The following is a 17,731-nucleotide window of genomic DNA, read 5'->3' as shown; positions in this document are numbered from 1 at the left end:
CCAATATTTCGTTAAAAATCCGCACCCGATAGTAGAACGATTTTCATTGTTCACATCGGCACAATTACGTGGAACGGGAAAAAAGTGGAGCCAATTATCCATCGGTTCGTCGAGATTTAGAGGTGTGGCAGATGCCACGACCTAGATATTAGCCTCCGTGGTTGCGTCACAGCACTTGCTTTACAAGGCAAGGATGTATTTTAAAGATCGCTCCGTGAAGAACAGACGGCGAGGCGTCGGGTGGGGGCCGGCGCATCTGGAGTATATAAGCAGGCGCCGACGGGCAGTCGGCATCAGTCGCACCGCTCCACCCATCACAGCAGATACACGCCATGGCATTCCAGGTGAGTGCCTGCCACTGCTGGCTGGCTGGCCTCATCGCCAGCCCACGTGGTTATCGCTGGGGTCTGGATCTCCTTGTTGGGCTTTGACAGGCTTAGATTGCCTGAACTAGAGACCTTCTACTTCGTAGCTTTTCCTATGGGCGAAATAACGTTTCGTGAACCTTTACTGAAATTTGGCACATTGCTTCTAGGATAGAGTTCCTTTATTTTTTGGATAAAATTCAGAATAAGCCAAACTACTCTTGTCATTGGACATTTAAAATACAGTATGCCTAAGGGAGCTCGATTTACACATTTTAGACCATATCACGGGATATTTCATACAGCCATCTCAAGAAACGTACAAACAGATCGCGTCTATTCAGAAATACAATGCTCCATCTGCGCCCAGCAGTTAACGTATCTTTGAAAAACTGTTTACGGCTTATAGAACTCTTAATACTTTAGTTTGATCATATTATGGCACACCATATATATATATATTCCTAGGTACAGGGTCGGAGTTGATTTGCAAATAAGCACAAATTTAAATTTTGAAAAATATTACTTCACTAATCTTGTTCTTATCATTACTCAGAGATAGCAAACTAATTGTGTCCATGGAAACTTTTGGAAAACTTTTGCGCATTTCTACCTCGACCAGAGTATCGTGCGCTCCACAGAGCTCTCGCAAAATTATATGCTTTTGTGAATAAAGGGCTGAATGTTTCAATGGGCATAGATTTTCACTTCCAGAAACTCTACGTACTTCTGGGTCTAGCTGCTGTTAACATACTCCAGGGACATGGAATTAGTCCTAAAATGCCTCACGGAAATCTACTCACTCACTATGTATTTAATTTTCGGATGTAATCCTCAGTATATTTATGTATTCGAATTTGTTTGAGTGGTGTCTGTTCTCTCGGACACGTCTGACGGAACAGACACCACGCCTGATGACGCGGCTGGTGCTTACATTAGTATGAAACAGGGAATGGAGAAAGAAAGGGAAAGGATGAGTGGGAATTCGTGCCTTCCAACCGCACAGAGCATTGTGGTATTGTAGTGGGGAAAGTTGAAAGGCAAAGCGGTTGAGGCAACCGCTCATAAGAAGCGGTAAATCCGGGTTTGAGTCTCGGTCCGGCACAAATTTTCCATTTTCACCATTGAATTACCACAACGCTCTGTGGGGCTGGAAGTTTCGAATTCTCACCTAACCCTTCCCTCTCTTTCCCCATTCTCTATTCTATATAACTGATAATATTTGTTGAACGTTGATTGTAATTTCGCTACAAATGGATGAAAGACTACTGTCTCAATGTTTCTTTCATCTGTTTGCTCAAATAAGTATTTTATAAATAATATCTTTCACATTCGCACAGGGTTCAGTCGGAGTATCCTAAATGCCCGGTGTAAATACGTACTTAATGAAATTAATTAATCCTCTAGAGACTACCAGGCTATACTTTTTAATTTTTAATTTTTGTTAAATTTAACGTTGCTTTTTTTCTATGGAAAGCTTTGTGTGTATGAATCAAAGAAATCGCAACTACTTTCGGATTACAAAATAATCAGTTGGTCAGCGGCCACTACTATTCCTTTCGGTAGTATCTCCTTATATCTCGCTTTTTGAGCCGGTCCTCGGATGAGATGAAGGCAATAGTAATATTATGCAAAGTCAAACTGTGGGCTGTTGATATCCTTACTTATCTTCTTATTGCAGCATACTAAGAGGATCTTCGCTAAGTGAACTTTGGTTTGCGTTTGCAATCTGGCAAAAATGAGACGTGATAACTGTCTGTGGGAGATCTAAATTACGTATTGACTGCAGCAGTCAGATTGATGGGTTTCAGCAATATTTTGCATATAAATAGACCAATGTAATTAAATTTTAGTGCTAGAGTTCAAATATCAGAATTTTTGCAGCTATTTACGTAGCACACGGCAACTTGAGAACGTCAAGTAACCGTTTCTTTTTCTCCTATTTTCATTTTTACATGCAACTTACTATCAGTGCAGCTTTCTCTGTTCTTTCAAAACGAACATGCTAGTTCTTCCGCAAATTTCTTACACGTACTAAACGAAGGAAAAATATCATAGTTTTTCCTTTAGATGTCATAGGCAAGTCGAAGAAAGATCAGCTCACGCCTTCTTAATACGAAATCATCTTATTTTGCTTGGTAAACAACTGTCATTGTACTTGACGTAAATAAATGTTAATAAGCAAACATTTTAAGCAATTGTCCTCTTTAAAATTCATGAATATCATTAGGAGAAGTAATAATGTAACATAGCACTCTGACTGAGACGTAAATGACAAAGACACTCAGTCCCTTAAATGAATTTCCACTCTGTCCTTTCTCTCAAGTTGCCTTAATCATTTGCTATGTTTTAGAAGACGTACCACAAAAAATAATAAAATTTGTTCGTTCAGCACACCCTCATTTTTTCTATTGAACTAGCATTTAGCAGCAAAGAATTTTCAGTGTTATCTAAAACTGTGGGTTAATTGTAGTAAACTTCCTAGCATTCACCTCGAAGAAAACCTCTGCAAACTGAAGTCGGTTTGGTGACGAGCACATCTGAATTCCCTTGCCTGCTTACACTAGTCTCGTACTTCTACCATTGTAGGCTAATTACGGTAGGCAACTCGCATTTGGGAGAATCTTGGTTCATCTCATTACACTTGTCTACGTTTCCGGCCAATTCTTCCTAACCTACTAAATTAAAAACTAAACTCTGTCCCAACAGGCCTTGGAAGGCCCAACGGTACCGACTGGCCGCCGTGTCATCCTCAGCACACAGGCGTCACTGGATGGGAATACGGAGGGGCGTGTGATCAGCACACCGCTCTCCCGGTCGTATGTCAGTTTGCGAGACCGGAGCCGCTACTTCTCAATGAAGTAGCTCCTCAGTTTGCCTCACAAGGGTTGAGCACACCCCGCTAGCCAACAGCACTTGACAGACCTGACGGTCACCCATCCAAGTGCTAGCCCAGCCCGACAGCGCTGAACTTCGCTGATCTGACGGGAACCGGTGTTACCCCTGCGGCAATTCCGTTGGCTTCTTCCTAACCTATCTCGTTTTATTATGACCCAACAGTTTGAGAATCATTTTTTTCTTTCCTTTCTTAAAGTGACTATGTCTGTCTCTCTCCATTTGCTTTTCCATGTAAGAAAGTCAAGTAGGGCTCAAAATATTTTCAATAACTTCCTGGAGATTAAAATTTTGTGCCGATTCACTACGCGCTCTCGTAAGGCTCCAGGAGCACTTTTCGGTCTTAGACAGAGTTTTGATCTACCAGGGAGTTTGGAAATAGCGCACATTCCGCTGCAGAGGTGGATATTCATTGTGTTACTTCTCTTCTTTGCTAATTCCTATTTTGAATCCTCAGACTATTTGTTCAATTGGCAAGCTAGAGCACGAAGTCACTGCAGTGACCGCAGACTATTGTTTTTAATGATAGCGAAAGGGGATGCAAACAATCGTCGGCCTGAACACATGTCCTGCGTGTCAAGTATTGCGCCACCTTCCCAGCCTGGTGGTAGAACATGGCCGCGCGGTATTAACCGAGCGGTCAAGGGCACTGCAGTCATGGACTGTGCGGCTGGTTCCGGCGGAGGTTCGAGTCCTCCCTCGGGCATGGGTTCTGTGTGTGTTTGTCCTTAGGGACTGATGACCTTAGCAGTTAAGTCCCATAAGATTTCACACACATTTGAACATTTTTCCCAGAACATGATCTTGTATTCGATGGGCAATGAAACCGGACGTGGACTTGTTTAACACGTTCACGCCGGCACTAACAATTATATTTCTCGCTGCGGGGAGGTGCGCTATTCATGCTTTCCTTCATCTGGCGGTGCCGCTTTTTCTGTTTCTCGCCGCGGGGTGGCGGTTCTATTCAAATGTCCTAGGCTACTATTATAATATATTGGCCTTTTGTTTCGAAAGCGGCACAAGTCCATTCCTTTAAAACAACTACAGATCATATAAAATAATTTTATGCTAAATTAGTAACAAATTGTGTTCAGCTGTTAGTTGCGGCTTGCAGATAGGCAATACATTATACGTTAGAGCACTGCTGGTAGCATAATTGTTAGAGTGGAGCGTGAATCACTGGTGGCAAGCCCCGTGCGATGGAAGGTTAGGTAGACAGCCACCGGTGGTACACGCCGGCCTGAACGTGTCGAGGAATCACCCGCCTGGTGACTGGAGAGTGAACGGTGACGCTTGTGTGTGCCTGCAGGTTGTGCTCTTGTGCGCGTTGCTGGGCGCAGCCAGCGCCGGCTACCTGGGCGCGCCCGCCGTCTCCTACTCGGCTGCGCCAGCGCTGCGGGGCTACGGCGCACCAGGACTCGCAGGTGAGTCGTCGTACCCTCTCTGCTCACACAGTGGCAGTGCTTAAAACAATACTGCTTAATACTGCATTGTTGGGAGAAGACGCCCGTTTTTATATTGCGAATAGATATGTGTGCTCACATGGCTTCAGTCATTAATGTACAGGGGTTGGACAGAAACATGGAAACACAGCAAGAAATTCATGCTTGAACGTAAATGCAAACGCCAGCCAAGTCTGCAGGTTGAGCTGTTGTATTTGCCACTAACGGCACCTGTGCAATGTCCCGCAATACGGCCCAAGAGTGAGTCGTGGTTGGGACCCTGTCTTGTGTAGTTACGAGCGCATTATGTCGGAGCTAATTGATTTGGAACATGGGCTAATTGTTAGTGCTCGTATGGTGGGTTCTTCCGTAACCAAGGTAGCCAAACCGTAGTTAAAGAAACTCTGTACCGTAGATCTACACCGCACACAGCCGGCCGCTGTAGCCGAGCGGTTCTAGGCACTTCAGTCCGGAACCTCGCTGCTGCTAAGGTCGCAGGTTCGAATCCTGCCTCGGTCATGGGTGTGTGTGATGTCCTTAGGTTAGTTAGATTTAAGTAGTTCTAAGCCTAGGGGACTGACGACCTCAGAAGTTAAGTCCCATAGTGCTTAGAGCCATTTGAACCATTTTACACTGCACACAGGAAAAGTGGAAAACCTTCATCCTCCAATCCACAAGGCGGACGAAAGTGTGCTGAGTGATCGTGACAGTCATTGAAGGGAACAGTGAAGAAAAGTAAGTGGATGACAGTTGACAAAGACACTGCAGAACTGACTGCCGCATTTGCGAACTCCGTGACCACCACAGCACAAAGCAGGGGATTGCAGGTGGGGCTGGAATTCCAAAACTACTCGTAAGTGATGCAAATAGCCGTAATAGGAAAACGTGGCGCAGAAGTCATAAACCTGGTCAACGAAGCAACTGAAGAAAGTTCCTGAGGGACATTTCTGAATTTTAAACAAATATTGCGGGTCGGGACCATGAGCGCTAGTAAGATGAGTTATTCCCTGAAATGGATGAAAGTGATACAGTTGCAAATGTATCGTGAACTCGTCCGATTTTAGTAAATTAGTTCCTTTCACGTACTATTGTGCATACATGGTGGTCTTTTGTAAATCTATAGCTAGGTGAGCCGAAAAATTTATTTATGAGTCGGTATTCAAAATTGGCTACCTGGATACCGGAATCCCTTTTACTGAGAAGCCATGCAACCTAATAATCGGATCCTTTGTAACATCGAACCTACCCTTAAGTGAAAGATACAAAGTTTTTGTGCGGGTGTATTTCATTTGTTGTCCACACGCTAGTTGATCTCCGAAAGTCCGCGGTACTCTCTGACCTCTATCTTTGCTCTGGAGTCAACAGATTCCGCGTGACCATAGGCAACGGATCTGTCTACTCTATACGATCCATTCATTATGCAATACAACCACTGAATCCAACCATAGAAGTATGGTTAGGTCCTTGAATACAGGCGGTGCTGTATGTGGTGTTTGTCGTAAGGCGCTCAACGACGAGGTTATCGGCGCCCACGCGAAAATTAGTCGAAGCGAATGCAGTTAAAAGTAGGCAATGCGATAAAAGAAAGAAGAAGTAATCTGATATAAAGTTTCACTCACTCTCTCCCAGTCTCATCCATGATCACCCGCACAGTCACACTAGCTCATATCCTGTCAGATAGCATTAAAATGGTCTTATGTTGGAAAACTGTCAGTCGAAACGCAAAGAAGACAAGAGGGAAAGTACAACAGATTCACAGGGATATGTGACTGCCTGATCAGTTACAAAATATACAGATGAACTAGCCACCCTGATAACATAATGAAAACGAGACCCTAAAATTTTAGGGAACACGTCAGACTTCTACAGAAACTTAAAATACGTACAACATTAGTGTCATTGTCACATAAAATAGATGATAAATAGGACCGCAGATGCTCTGCTGTCCTCTTATGTGAATACAAAACACTGTGTACTAGAACGTGATGTACAGTGATCTGTATGCCACAAGCACCACACATTGGCGAATACTTTCACTGGAGCAAGAAGCTGTGCATGAAATGCCTGTGTCCTATGTGAAGACGTGTGAGAACGACCTCATCCCGTCTGCGTGGAAAGAGGTACGTCATGGCCGAGTTGCAGATTTCACCGGACGCAGTATATTTTCTCTCACTCCCACCCACTTTTCTTCCTATTGATGCATGGCTCTGCACCTCAACATCGAGCTGATACCATGCAAAGAAATGCCACACTAAACGAACTGGGATCTGCGACAGGCCCTCTTGGCTGCTATATCAGCCGTTTCGTTCCCCTTAATACCCACGTGTCCTGGCACACAGCAGAAAGACACCACCTTCCCCAGCCTTTGTAATTGAAGATTTAAAAAAAAAATGAACTAGGAGTCGCAAGAGCAAAGCGTCAAAATTATAATTTAGAGCTACGTAAGCCGGCCGCGGTGGCCGAGCGGTTCTAGGCGCTTCAGTCCGGAACCGCGCGACTGCTACGGTCGCAGATTCGACTCCTGCCTCGGGCATGGATTTGTATGATGTCTGTATGTTAGTTAGGTTTAAGTAGTTCTAAGTTCTAGGGGACTGATGACCTCAGATGTTAAGTCCCATAGTGCTCAGAGCCATTTGAAACATTTGAGAGATACATAATTTCCTTTGCTTTCTCTCTCTCTCTCTGTCTCTCCCTCTCTCTCTCTCTCTGTCTTTCTCTCTCGCTCTTTGTTGATTTCTCTGTCTCTTTTTATCACTGTGACTTTATAAGTCCGTCCCAAAAGTTACTTATAGCTTCAGTGTCATATAACTCGATTTTTAATTAGCTTAGAGAGCTGTAGCTTGTCCCTACACTGAACGATCTGAGGATTGCGATACGCCTTCTGTATTACTTTATCTGCTGGGTACAAGTGTGAAAGGGAATTCGGAATGCAGGTCCACATATTAACCCCTGAGGACAGCTTTTGGTTATTTTCTATATCGCCCTACTCCGTACAGCACGCCGTTTGACAGTTCGAGGAAGAGTGATTTAGGGACCCAGAGATCTTTGAGATGCGCGAACGTCGCAGGCCAGCACAGATTACCGGAGACGCGAGCAGTACCTTTGCTAACTGACCTCGGCTGCTCGCAGGTCTGCCCGGGTACGCGGGCGCCCTGACGCCGGCCGCGGCCGCAGCGCTGTCGCCCGCCGCCAGAGCTGCCGCAGCCGCCGCCGCAGCCAGACTGGCCGCCGCCGGCCTCCCCGCCGCGGCCGCCGCTGGTCTGCCCGCCGCCGCCTACGCCCCCGGCTACGCGGGTGCGCTGGCGCCCGCCGCGGCCGCTGCGCTGTCTCCTGCCGCCAGAGCCGCCGCCGCTGCCGCCGCCGCCAGACTGGCCGCCGCCGGCCTCCCGGCCGCCGCCGCCGGCTTGCCCGCCGCCGCCGCCTACGCCCCCGGCTACGCCGGCCTGGCCGCCGCCCGCTACGCCGGCCTGGGCCGCCTGGGTCTGCCCGCTGCCGAAGCCGTCGACGCCTACTACGACCCCAACCCGCAGTACAGCTTCAGCTACAGCGTCAGCGACGCCCTGACCGGCGACGCCAAGCAGCAGCAGGAGAGCCGCAGCGGCGACGTGGTGGAGGGCAGCTACAGCCTGGTCGAGCCCGACGGCAGTGTCCGCACCGTGCAGTACACTGCCGCCCCCGGCGCCGGATTCAACGCCGTCGTCACTAAGGACGGAGTCCCCACCGGTCCTGCACCTCTCGGAGCTGCCGTCGCTCCCAATGCCGTAGCCGCCCTCGCAGGCAAGTGTTACGTTAAAATGCTCCAACTTTCCTCGGCGTAATGAGTATTCCACGAAGATTTCAGCCGGATAGCGTTGCCTCGATGTTTCGACTGACAACCATTCAACTATCTCCAGGGGACTGTTGTGCGCTGGAAACTGCTATTGCACGTCTCTACACCGAAAATTGGCGCGGAGACACAGGCGCATATGTTTCAATATGCAACAGAGGACGCTCATGTACTGGATGCGTAAGCGTCGTCGGGCCAATTTTTGGTATGAAGTTAGGGACATGCACCAGCAATCTCCATTGTAAAAAACAATTCACCTGAAGATGTCTGAATGGTTGCCAGCCAAAATAACGTGGCAAGGTGTCGACGTCATCCGGCTGAAATCTGGAAATTTCGTGGAATACGTGTTTCGTTGGTTCCGTCATTTCAACAGTGTGACCCCTTCTTTACATAACTTCCAGTTTGCTTGACAATCCTTAGAGTCCTAGAAAAATGGAGTACACCATTGGTAAAAGTTTTAAACAAGTGTCTGACCCAATCTTTACCTGTTAGCTACTGACTGCTTTCGAAAGTAACTGGTAATCCTCATATCCAATAAGTTGAATGCCCCGATACTTGCACTCATGTCCTGATATAGTTAATCTATTATTAGAACAGATGACTTATGTGTGCACAGTATGATATGTCATGCTACTTATTGGATCTGAAGATTACCGGTGATGGAGAAAACCTTTCACCAGAGAACAAACACAAGTGGATTCGTTCGGCAAGGCAGTAAAAAGGTTTCTCTCTGTTTTTGCTGTTGGCACGAAGGCATAAGCTCTCCAAATAATAAAATAAATTATATTTACAAGTGTGTACCTTTTGAAAATTAATATGGCAGCTTCATATTTTTAGACAAGTACATTCTCCACACAAATTGCCGAACTGGACGTACTTCAAATTAATTGTATTAGACCACTGGCGACGTAATCCATGTTTTCAATTGTTTGAAATACTTGTTCGACTTTACAAAATCGAGATTTAAGAAAATAATCGACAGAGAAATGCTTCAAAATTTTAAGCTCAAGCAAAGTAAATTCCCTTAATCTCTCTCTCTCTCTCTCTCTCTCTCTCTCTGTTTCTCTGTCTCTTTTAATCTCTATCACATAATACATTTCACGAGCTTTTCTCTATAAAATTCTGTCAATACCGTTGATACGGGTCAGAAATTAACCATTCTCGTATGCTTCTCCATATTCCTCACTAACCTGCTCCGTCTTATAGTTACCATCATAAATTCCACCATTTTCATGTTATATCAAATCCTTCTACGTAATTTTCAGGAACATAACACTGCATTGTGTCTATGGTGGTCTAGCAGGTACGCACTAGACTCCACATCTGGAGGCCCCAGGTTCAGTACCAGATACGGGTGGAGAGTTTTCTTCGTTTCAGTGCCTCCACGGCGCCCCCAGCTTAACTCTGCTTGCTGTCAATTGAGTAATGGGGGTCTTTCCTAGGGGTAAAAGGTGACTGGCAAAGGGCCCGACCACTATCCTCTCCCTCCTAACGCTGCTGCGAGAAAGGCTGTACCCTACCTGCAGCGGGGCAATAGCCCTGTCAAGGGTTTGCTCCACAGATTTTCTACTTTTGATATAGCGTCACATTGAAATGTTGTAACTTACTTCTTACCGGTTTTCCTATGATTCCGATTCACTTACATACAATACTGTGTTCCTGAGGTATTCTTTTACAAGCGCCTTCCTCTGTTCAATGTCCTGTACGCCAATACAGCTGCTTCTGCATGATTTTTCCCTAGTACATTAATATATTTCTGATGTTTCTTTTCTCATGTGCATCTTGTGTAATAATTATTACACTTTTTCTCTTACTATACCTTCTTTAACTGTAACAGTGTGCTATTTTCTTTGCAACTAAACTCCCTCAGTTTCACAACTGTTTCGTTTATCTTTAAACCTTATTACCTGCTGAAAAAGCAGCTCTTTCACTTCATGATTGTTTTCGGATATATCAGAACGTTGTCGTTCCTGTTCGTTGCACACATACCTTTATCCTGTATGAGAGCAATAGCAACGGTATGCAACGTCCTTTCATTACCTAATCAACGGGAACTTTTATTTCTTTACTTCACTAACTTGGACATCGTATTAATCGTTCAGTACTGTATTACTTTCCCCAATTCCTCAGTATTTCTAGCATATTGTATGTCATCATACTTTACGTTGCCAAGGCTACCTCTGGGTCCACAAGTTCTGTTTTTGCATCTTGATTTCCCTTCACTCTTCCGTCTGTTAGTAAATATTCACTCAGAATGGCTGATCTGCACTTCTGAATCCAGTCGTCCTCACGCAGTATGTCTTCAAATTTTATATCCATTTATCTGTGTATTATTTCAGGCAGGAATTTGACAACGTGAGATATAGGACTGATTTTGCAACAGGTCACGTGTTTATTCACTCTATTAAAACTGGTGTGAGGCACATGGATTCTCATTGGATGCTTCTGCATCTCGCATTTGATCAATTACCTTGAATAGATAGCGGATCGAATTCTGAGGGCAATACCTCAGACCTCCTAGTAAACGATGGACCGAAATTTTTGGGAATAGATTAAGTGAGTGTTACAATTCATACAAGTGATCTAGCGTATAACTTCGGAAGCTCTAAGAGGCCATTCGCAGACAACAGTGCTGTCTATAGGAAGGTTGCAACGCCAGAAGTGTGTACGGAAAAGGAGCAAGACCTGCGAAAATTCGATTATTGGTACAGGTGCTGGCTGTTGACTCAAACGTAATTTAAAGTAAGATATCGAGCTTAAAAGGGAGTAGAGATCCACCGCTGTTCGTTTAAGCTATGCTGTAAGTCACTGTAAACAGTAGCTGCCGTGAGAATCCTCTGGTGTAAACATCATGAGGGACCTAAAGTGGAATGGCTACGTAAAACTAATTACAGCAAAAGCAGATGCCGAGCTAAACTTAATTGGAAAAAAGTTGGAGAAATGTGAGAAGTGGCTTACAAAACACCTTTTAGACCGAGTCTTGAATACTGTTCACCAGTCTGCGAACCTTAACAGATTTGATTATAAAAGAGACAGAGAAGATCCATCAAGGAGCTGCGCGTTTCGTTACGGGATCTTTTAATAAGTGCAAGAATATTACGGAGATGCTCAGCAACTTCCAGCGGCAATCGAAATAAGGGAGGTGCTATATATCACCGAGAGGGAGACTGTACATTGAAAGAAGAATTTTACAACACATTGCTTCTCCCACGTAAGTCTCGCGAAGTGACCTTGACGAGGAAATCAGAAGAAATTGAGGTCATTCAGAGGCTTATCGACCGATCCTAAGCACCATTCGCGAATGGAACACGGAAGGGTGAAATGATGATACCATAGGTATCCTCCATCACACACCGTAAGGTGTATGTGTAGATGCACCTTGTCGCTGTTTTAGAAGTTATACACGAGGTAGTAGGCAAACGTGTGTGCGGTGTGCACTTCTGCTCACCCTTGTCGAAAGCACAGGCGGATAGGTGTGGCGCGGCACCCCGCCCTCCGAAGCCAGCATGTGGTCTTCCTCGTCAGCTCTGCAAATGCCAAGGCCGCCTGCTGTATAGCGTGCAGCATGCTCCGAACGCTTTGCCGCTCTCGGTGGGCTCTTTAGGCGGGAGCAAGCAGGCATCTGGCGAAACGTACCGCCCTGCCCCTGTTACTCATAACGCCACATCGCCCAGTGGCAATTATAAATCCAGATGCGTGCTTTCCGAGCGCCGCTACAATTACCACTGGCAACGAGAACCAGTCATTTGGGGTCAGGTGCTACAGAAAGGTTACTCAAACTGTTTATCTTCGTTACGGAAATCAGCTGCGTGGAGCAGTTTATGGTTGTTGGGATAATACGTACATAGGAAAGCTCAAAATTCATCATCTTAATTGAAGCATTTTTTCCTGTGGAAAATTATTGTGAGCAATTTGCGATTAAAGTGTGGGTGTGTACTAGGTACGCTCATCTTACGAATGATAGTGTGTAACTGCATTACCTGATCTTGTACGAAGACATTTAATCATCAATATTGATACATTATTTACGTCTTAGCTTTAAATTAAAAATAATACAGTCATTCTTCCACATGAGCGTAAAATTGTATCGTTGTCATTGCCATCGAAATTAGTATTACGTTAGTCATGGCAACTGATTCACACTCGAACTATCGTAATTTTCGACGAGGGTCTCATTTGATATTCTTCGAACGCTGTAACAGTCGAATCCGTTAGTTACATGGAACCTCCGACCAAATATTCAGGTTTACGAAGAGGGCTTACGATAAATAGATATTATTGGTTAATCTGTGTGGATGACGAGTTGAGATAGTTTTATGTGTGGTCGTAGCCATCCACTCACGGTTCCCTATTTCTACATAAAAGAGATTTCTATACACGGTTATTACATTTCAGGACGTTGGAGCAAACGCAGATATGACTAATTCGAACGAGCCTTGACCTCTCCAGGGGACTTCTGTTTTCACGATTTGAGGCACCAACACAAAAAGAAACTTACTGAATTCGTAGAACAGTGACAGTCCTAATGTAACGACAATGGTAGCTTTTTACGTGAGGTTTAAGATTTTAATTCATACCTAGACAAAACACAAGTATACTAAACTGACGGACAACTACCCTTACAAACTTCTACAGGAAGGTGATTTTAGGCACGTGCAAGCTTCGCAAAGAACAGAATATCATCCGGCATACACGAGAAATCATTTTGGATACAGGGTTTTAATTACTGTGTTACGTGTTCAGTGCTTTTCTGTAGCACTATACAGACGGATCACACGAATTTGCGATCGTCTTAACCTCATCAGGAGATCATATGGAAATACCACGTCTTCCTACAATCATAGGATAAACTCACCTTAACTGCTTCTATGTCATCGAACGAGATGACGCAGTGGTGAGATTGCACATGCGAGGTGTGTTCAAAAAGAAACCGAACTTATGAAATAGCGCGCCAACCAGCAGAGCGATCGCTCTGCGGCTACTGAGTGCAACTAGCGGCAGGTTTAGACAACAAACTACCATTTGCCTCTGAAATCAGCAAGCGAACCACAGCCGCTGAAGTAAGCATGTGTGTAGCCTGCTCGTCGGATTAGTGCAATAAAGGTGTGTGCGTGAAATTCTGCTACAAACTTGACATAGCTTTCACACAGACATTTCAAATGCTTAGTCAAGCATACGGGGAGGACTGTATGAGTCGCACGCAATGATATGAATGGTTTAAACGTTTTCAGCAAGGCAGAATGTCGGTCTGTGACGATTCCAAGTGTGGACATCTTTCCACATCAACAGATGATGTCCTTGTGGGCCGCGCGGGATTAGCCGAGCGGTCTAGGGCGCTGCAGTCTTGGACTGTGCGACTGGTACCGGTGGAGGTTCGAGTCCTCCCTCTGGCATGGGTGTGTGTGTTTGTCCTTAGGATAATGTAGGTTAAGTAGTGTGTAAGCTTAGGGACTGATGACCTTAGCAGTTAAGTCCCATAAGATTTCACACACATTTGAACATTTTTTGTCCTTGTGGATAGCGTTCGTTCTGTGATTCGCAGAAATCGTCGTTTAACTGTTCGGGAAGTTGCTGAGATAGTGGGGATCGTCATAGGATCATGTCATCAAATTTTGAGTGAAAAACTTGAGGCGCGTCGTGCCAGTGTCAAATTCATATCGCGTTTGCTGGCTGAAGATCAGAAACAGACCCGTGTTGAAATGTGAGAGGAACTGCTTGCAGCTGTTAATGACAATGAAAACCTTTGATACCAGGCGATGAGACGTGGGGTACGGATAACGGAGATGCAGTCGTCACAGCGGGTGGGCAGAGGGTCACCTCGTCCAAAAAAACCACGCATGTGTCGGTCGTAGATCAAGATGATGTTGGTTGCGTTTTTTCAGAACAAAGGGTTTATCCATCACGAATTTGTGCCACGTGGTCAGATGAGAAACAAGGAAGTCTACCAGCGAATCCTAGTGCGCATAAGGGATGCTGTGCGCTGGAGAGGCCTGAATTGTGGGAAAACCTGAGTTGGATGTAGCATCATGACAATGCTCTAGTTCACGCGTCACTCCTTGTCTGCAGCTATCTAGCAAAACACCACATTGCCGTTGTGCGCCATTCCCGTATCCTCCGGACCAGCAGCAGTAGACTTTTTCCTGTTTCCCAGACTGGAAAATACTTTGAAAGGACGTCGTTTCCAAACCGTAGAGGAGATACAGGACAATACGTATTGAGGAGGAAGGCATTTCAAAATCCAGTCCATCCATTAAGACTTAGATTTCCCATCATTTTCCTGAGCCAGTTAACGCAAATGCTTGGATTGTACCTTTAAGAAAGATACAACAAATTTCTTTCCCAATATTTTCCAAATCGTCTCTAATGAGCTTATCCTTAAGGGAATGTTGAACTGTACTCACAATTTTTACCACTGTGCCACCACCTGTCATCCCTCTGATTTACCACTGTGCCACCACCTTTTTTCGCACTGATCGGACCAAGCTTGTGGATGCAGCTGTATCCAGCACACACTCGGCGTCCCCTCAGCGCACACACAGACACACACACACTACAGCCGGCGTCTGTTCCGCTTTGCAGGACGCGTGGTGCCGGGCGCTCTGTCGCGCTACGCCCCCGGCGTCGTGGCGCCCGGAGCGCTGGCCCCCGCCGTCGCCGCCGGCCTCGCCGCCCCCGGCTACGTCGCCCCCGGCTACGTCGCCCCCGGCGTCGCCGCACCCGCGCCAGTGTACGGCGCGCCTCTCAAGACGGCGCACTCCTCGCTGCTGACGCCGCACTCCAAGGTCCACTACTGAACACTTCGCCGACACCGTCTCGCCTCTGGACTGCACCGCACACCTTGTAAATAACTTATATTAACTGCTATGTACAAGCGTTATCTGCTAGACAAGGGCACATCGAAATAAAGACGTCTTATTTCGGTTATCCACTACGCTTTTATTCTCGTTATGAGACTGTCTGAAACCACCTTCCTACATTTTCATTCACATCCCATGCTTGTCAAAATGCAGTTTCTCCATTATCTACTTTATACTGTATACACCGACTGTACAAAAAGTTTCGAGATTCACCTGGCGTACAAGTGACGTCAGTGCATTAACAACGGTGGCAGCTTGAACTAACAACCGTAAACAATCGACGTGCATTCAACTAGTTAGTTGTGAACAGGCAGTGGCAAGTAGTGGATGTGTGACTGTAGTGTGTCGACGTTTTTTGCGACGCAGATTGGAATGGGGCAACGAACTGAACGTCACTAAATAAAGTCCAGAATGTTTTGACGGAGAGAAAAGTATGTACAAAGAAAAATCGACGCGTGGATGTTTGTCGTGACTTGATTAAAATGTAATAGGCGGACATTTATTCTCTGGAATAAATCATAGTACATGATGAGAATCAGTGTTTCCAGTACGAACGTACCTCAAAAAGACAAAATATAGAAATTCGCATGAAGGGTCAAAGCTTGACGAAATAACTGTCATTCCACTCAATTTCACGCACGAGTCGAACAACATCCCTCAGGAGGACTTTTCTGACATATCCTCACGGTCATCTGAACGCCCTGTGCTTCCTGGGGGAGACTACGTAAAACACATGAAACAGTGAAACCAGTTTAACTTTATGTAAAGGTTTTTAACTACCGTTACCAGTCACAAAATTTGTTAACTAAGCTATTATTTATTTATTGTGCGACCTGTTTCGAGGGAATACCTCATCATCAGGCTATGGCACTACAAAACAATTTCACAGTAAGATCATACAGATGTTAAACAGTGTTTTCATAAATGCTGTGGTCATCTTGTGGAAGAAGAGAAAACCTAGTAAGAGGCGATGTCACTTTGTATGCTTGACTGATGTTTGCACACGAAAATGTTTTGTAACAATCACTCACTTTCTTCTAAAGGAATGGCAGTCTCATTGTGATGAGCTGATGTGTTTCCATTTCTGTGGCACTCTTGGCGTTCTTTATCACTGTTCACAAATTTTTACTAACGTATCAGTAACTTGGAAACACAATCACAAAAACAAATCTGTAGTGCAGTGAACAAGGCAGCGGTCAAAATACATCTGGTTTCGATTTGACTATCGATTTGTCGATCTACGTGGTGTCAGATGTTTACATGTCTTCTGCACGTCTTGTTATCGTATTACAGATGTAGGATGACGAAATAGATTGCAAATTGAGTACCTGTTACTATATTATTGTACAAATTATGATATAAGAACTATTTATTTTACCTATATCTGAGCTATTGTTGGGTCTAGAGTCAAACGACTGTGATGTTATATATCTTTTATTCTAAGAGCACTATAGTGAAATTGGAAAAGAAGTGTGAATTTTTGAAATCTGTCAATTCATTCGGGATTTCGTTATTCGCCATTTGGCCATGGATGAATATTTCCATTCCTTCCCAGATATCCATTTCCAGCACTTTTCTAATTTGTGTAGTATTGTACTTTGAGATCGTTGTGTATTGTAGCACTGTGTCTTGTTTCATCTACATGTTTCGCTATATCATCATTTGCACAATAAATTTGTAACAGGTGCTCAATTTGTAATCTATTTCGTCAATCTACATCTGTAATACGATAACAAGACGTTCAGAAGACTTGTAAACATCTCGACACAACATAGATCGACAGATCGATAGTCAAATCGAAACCAGCTGTATTTTGACCGCCACCTTGTCCACTGCACTACAGATTTGTTTTTGTGATCATGTTTCCATGTTACTGCTACGTTTGTGTAAATTTGTGAACATCGATCAAGAAAGCCAAGAGAGCCACAGAAACGGAAACACCTCAGCTCATCACAACGAGAATGCCACTCCTTAAGAACAAAAAAATGGTTCAAATGGCTCTGAGCACTATGGGACTTAAATTCTGAGGTCAGCAGTCCCCTAGAACTTAGAACTACTTAAACCTAACTAACCTAAGGACATCACACATCCATGCCCGAGTCAGGATTCGAACCTGCGACCGTAAGCAGTCGTGCGGTTCCAGACTGTAGCGCCTAGAACCGTTCGGCCACTCCGGCCGGCCCTTAAGAACAAAGTGAGTGACTGTTACAAAACATTTTCATGCAAACATCAGTCCAGCATACAAAGTGACATCTTCTCTTACTAGGTTTTCTCTTCTTCCAGAGGAAATCCACAGCATTTATGAAAAGATTGTTTAACATCTGTGTGATCTTATTGCCAAAATGT

At 44.8% G+C, this 17,731-nt stretch overlaps 1 protein-coding gene across 1 annotated transcript; it reads left to right on the top strand.

Annotated features, from left to right (window-relative positions):
* Positions 1-305: 305 nt before the first annotated feature.
* LOC126184655 (cuticle protein 18.6-like) lies at positions 306-15,452 on the top strand. Its single transcript, XM_049927139.1, has 4 exons — positions 306-344; positions 4,570-4,684; positions 7,832-8,479; positions 15,108-15,452. Exons 1-4 carry the CDS (start codon positions 333-335, stop codon positions 15,320-15,322), a joined length of 990 nt encoding a protein of 329 aa, XP_049783096.1. The 5' UTR covers positions 306-332; the 3' UTR covers positions 15,323-15,452.
* Positions 15,453-17,731: the final 2,279 nt, after the last annotated feature.

Source organism: Schistocerca cancellata, chromosome 1 (genome assembly GCF_023864275.1).
Source record: "Schistocerca cancellata isolate TAMUIC-IGC-003103 chromosome 1, iqSchCanc2.1, whole genome shotgun sequence".
Taxonomy (NCBI): domain Eukaryota; kingdom Metazoa; phylum Arthropoda; class Insecta; order Orthoptera; family Acrididae; genus Schistocerca; species Schistocerca cancellata.
The sequence above is the reverse complement of the archived record's forward strand: the minus strand, read 5'-3'. Positions and strand labels throughout refer to the sequence as shown.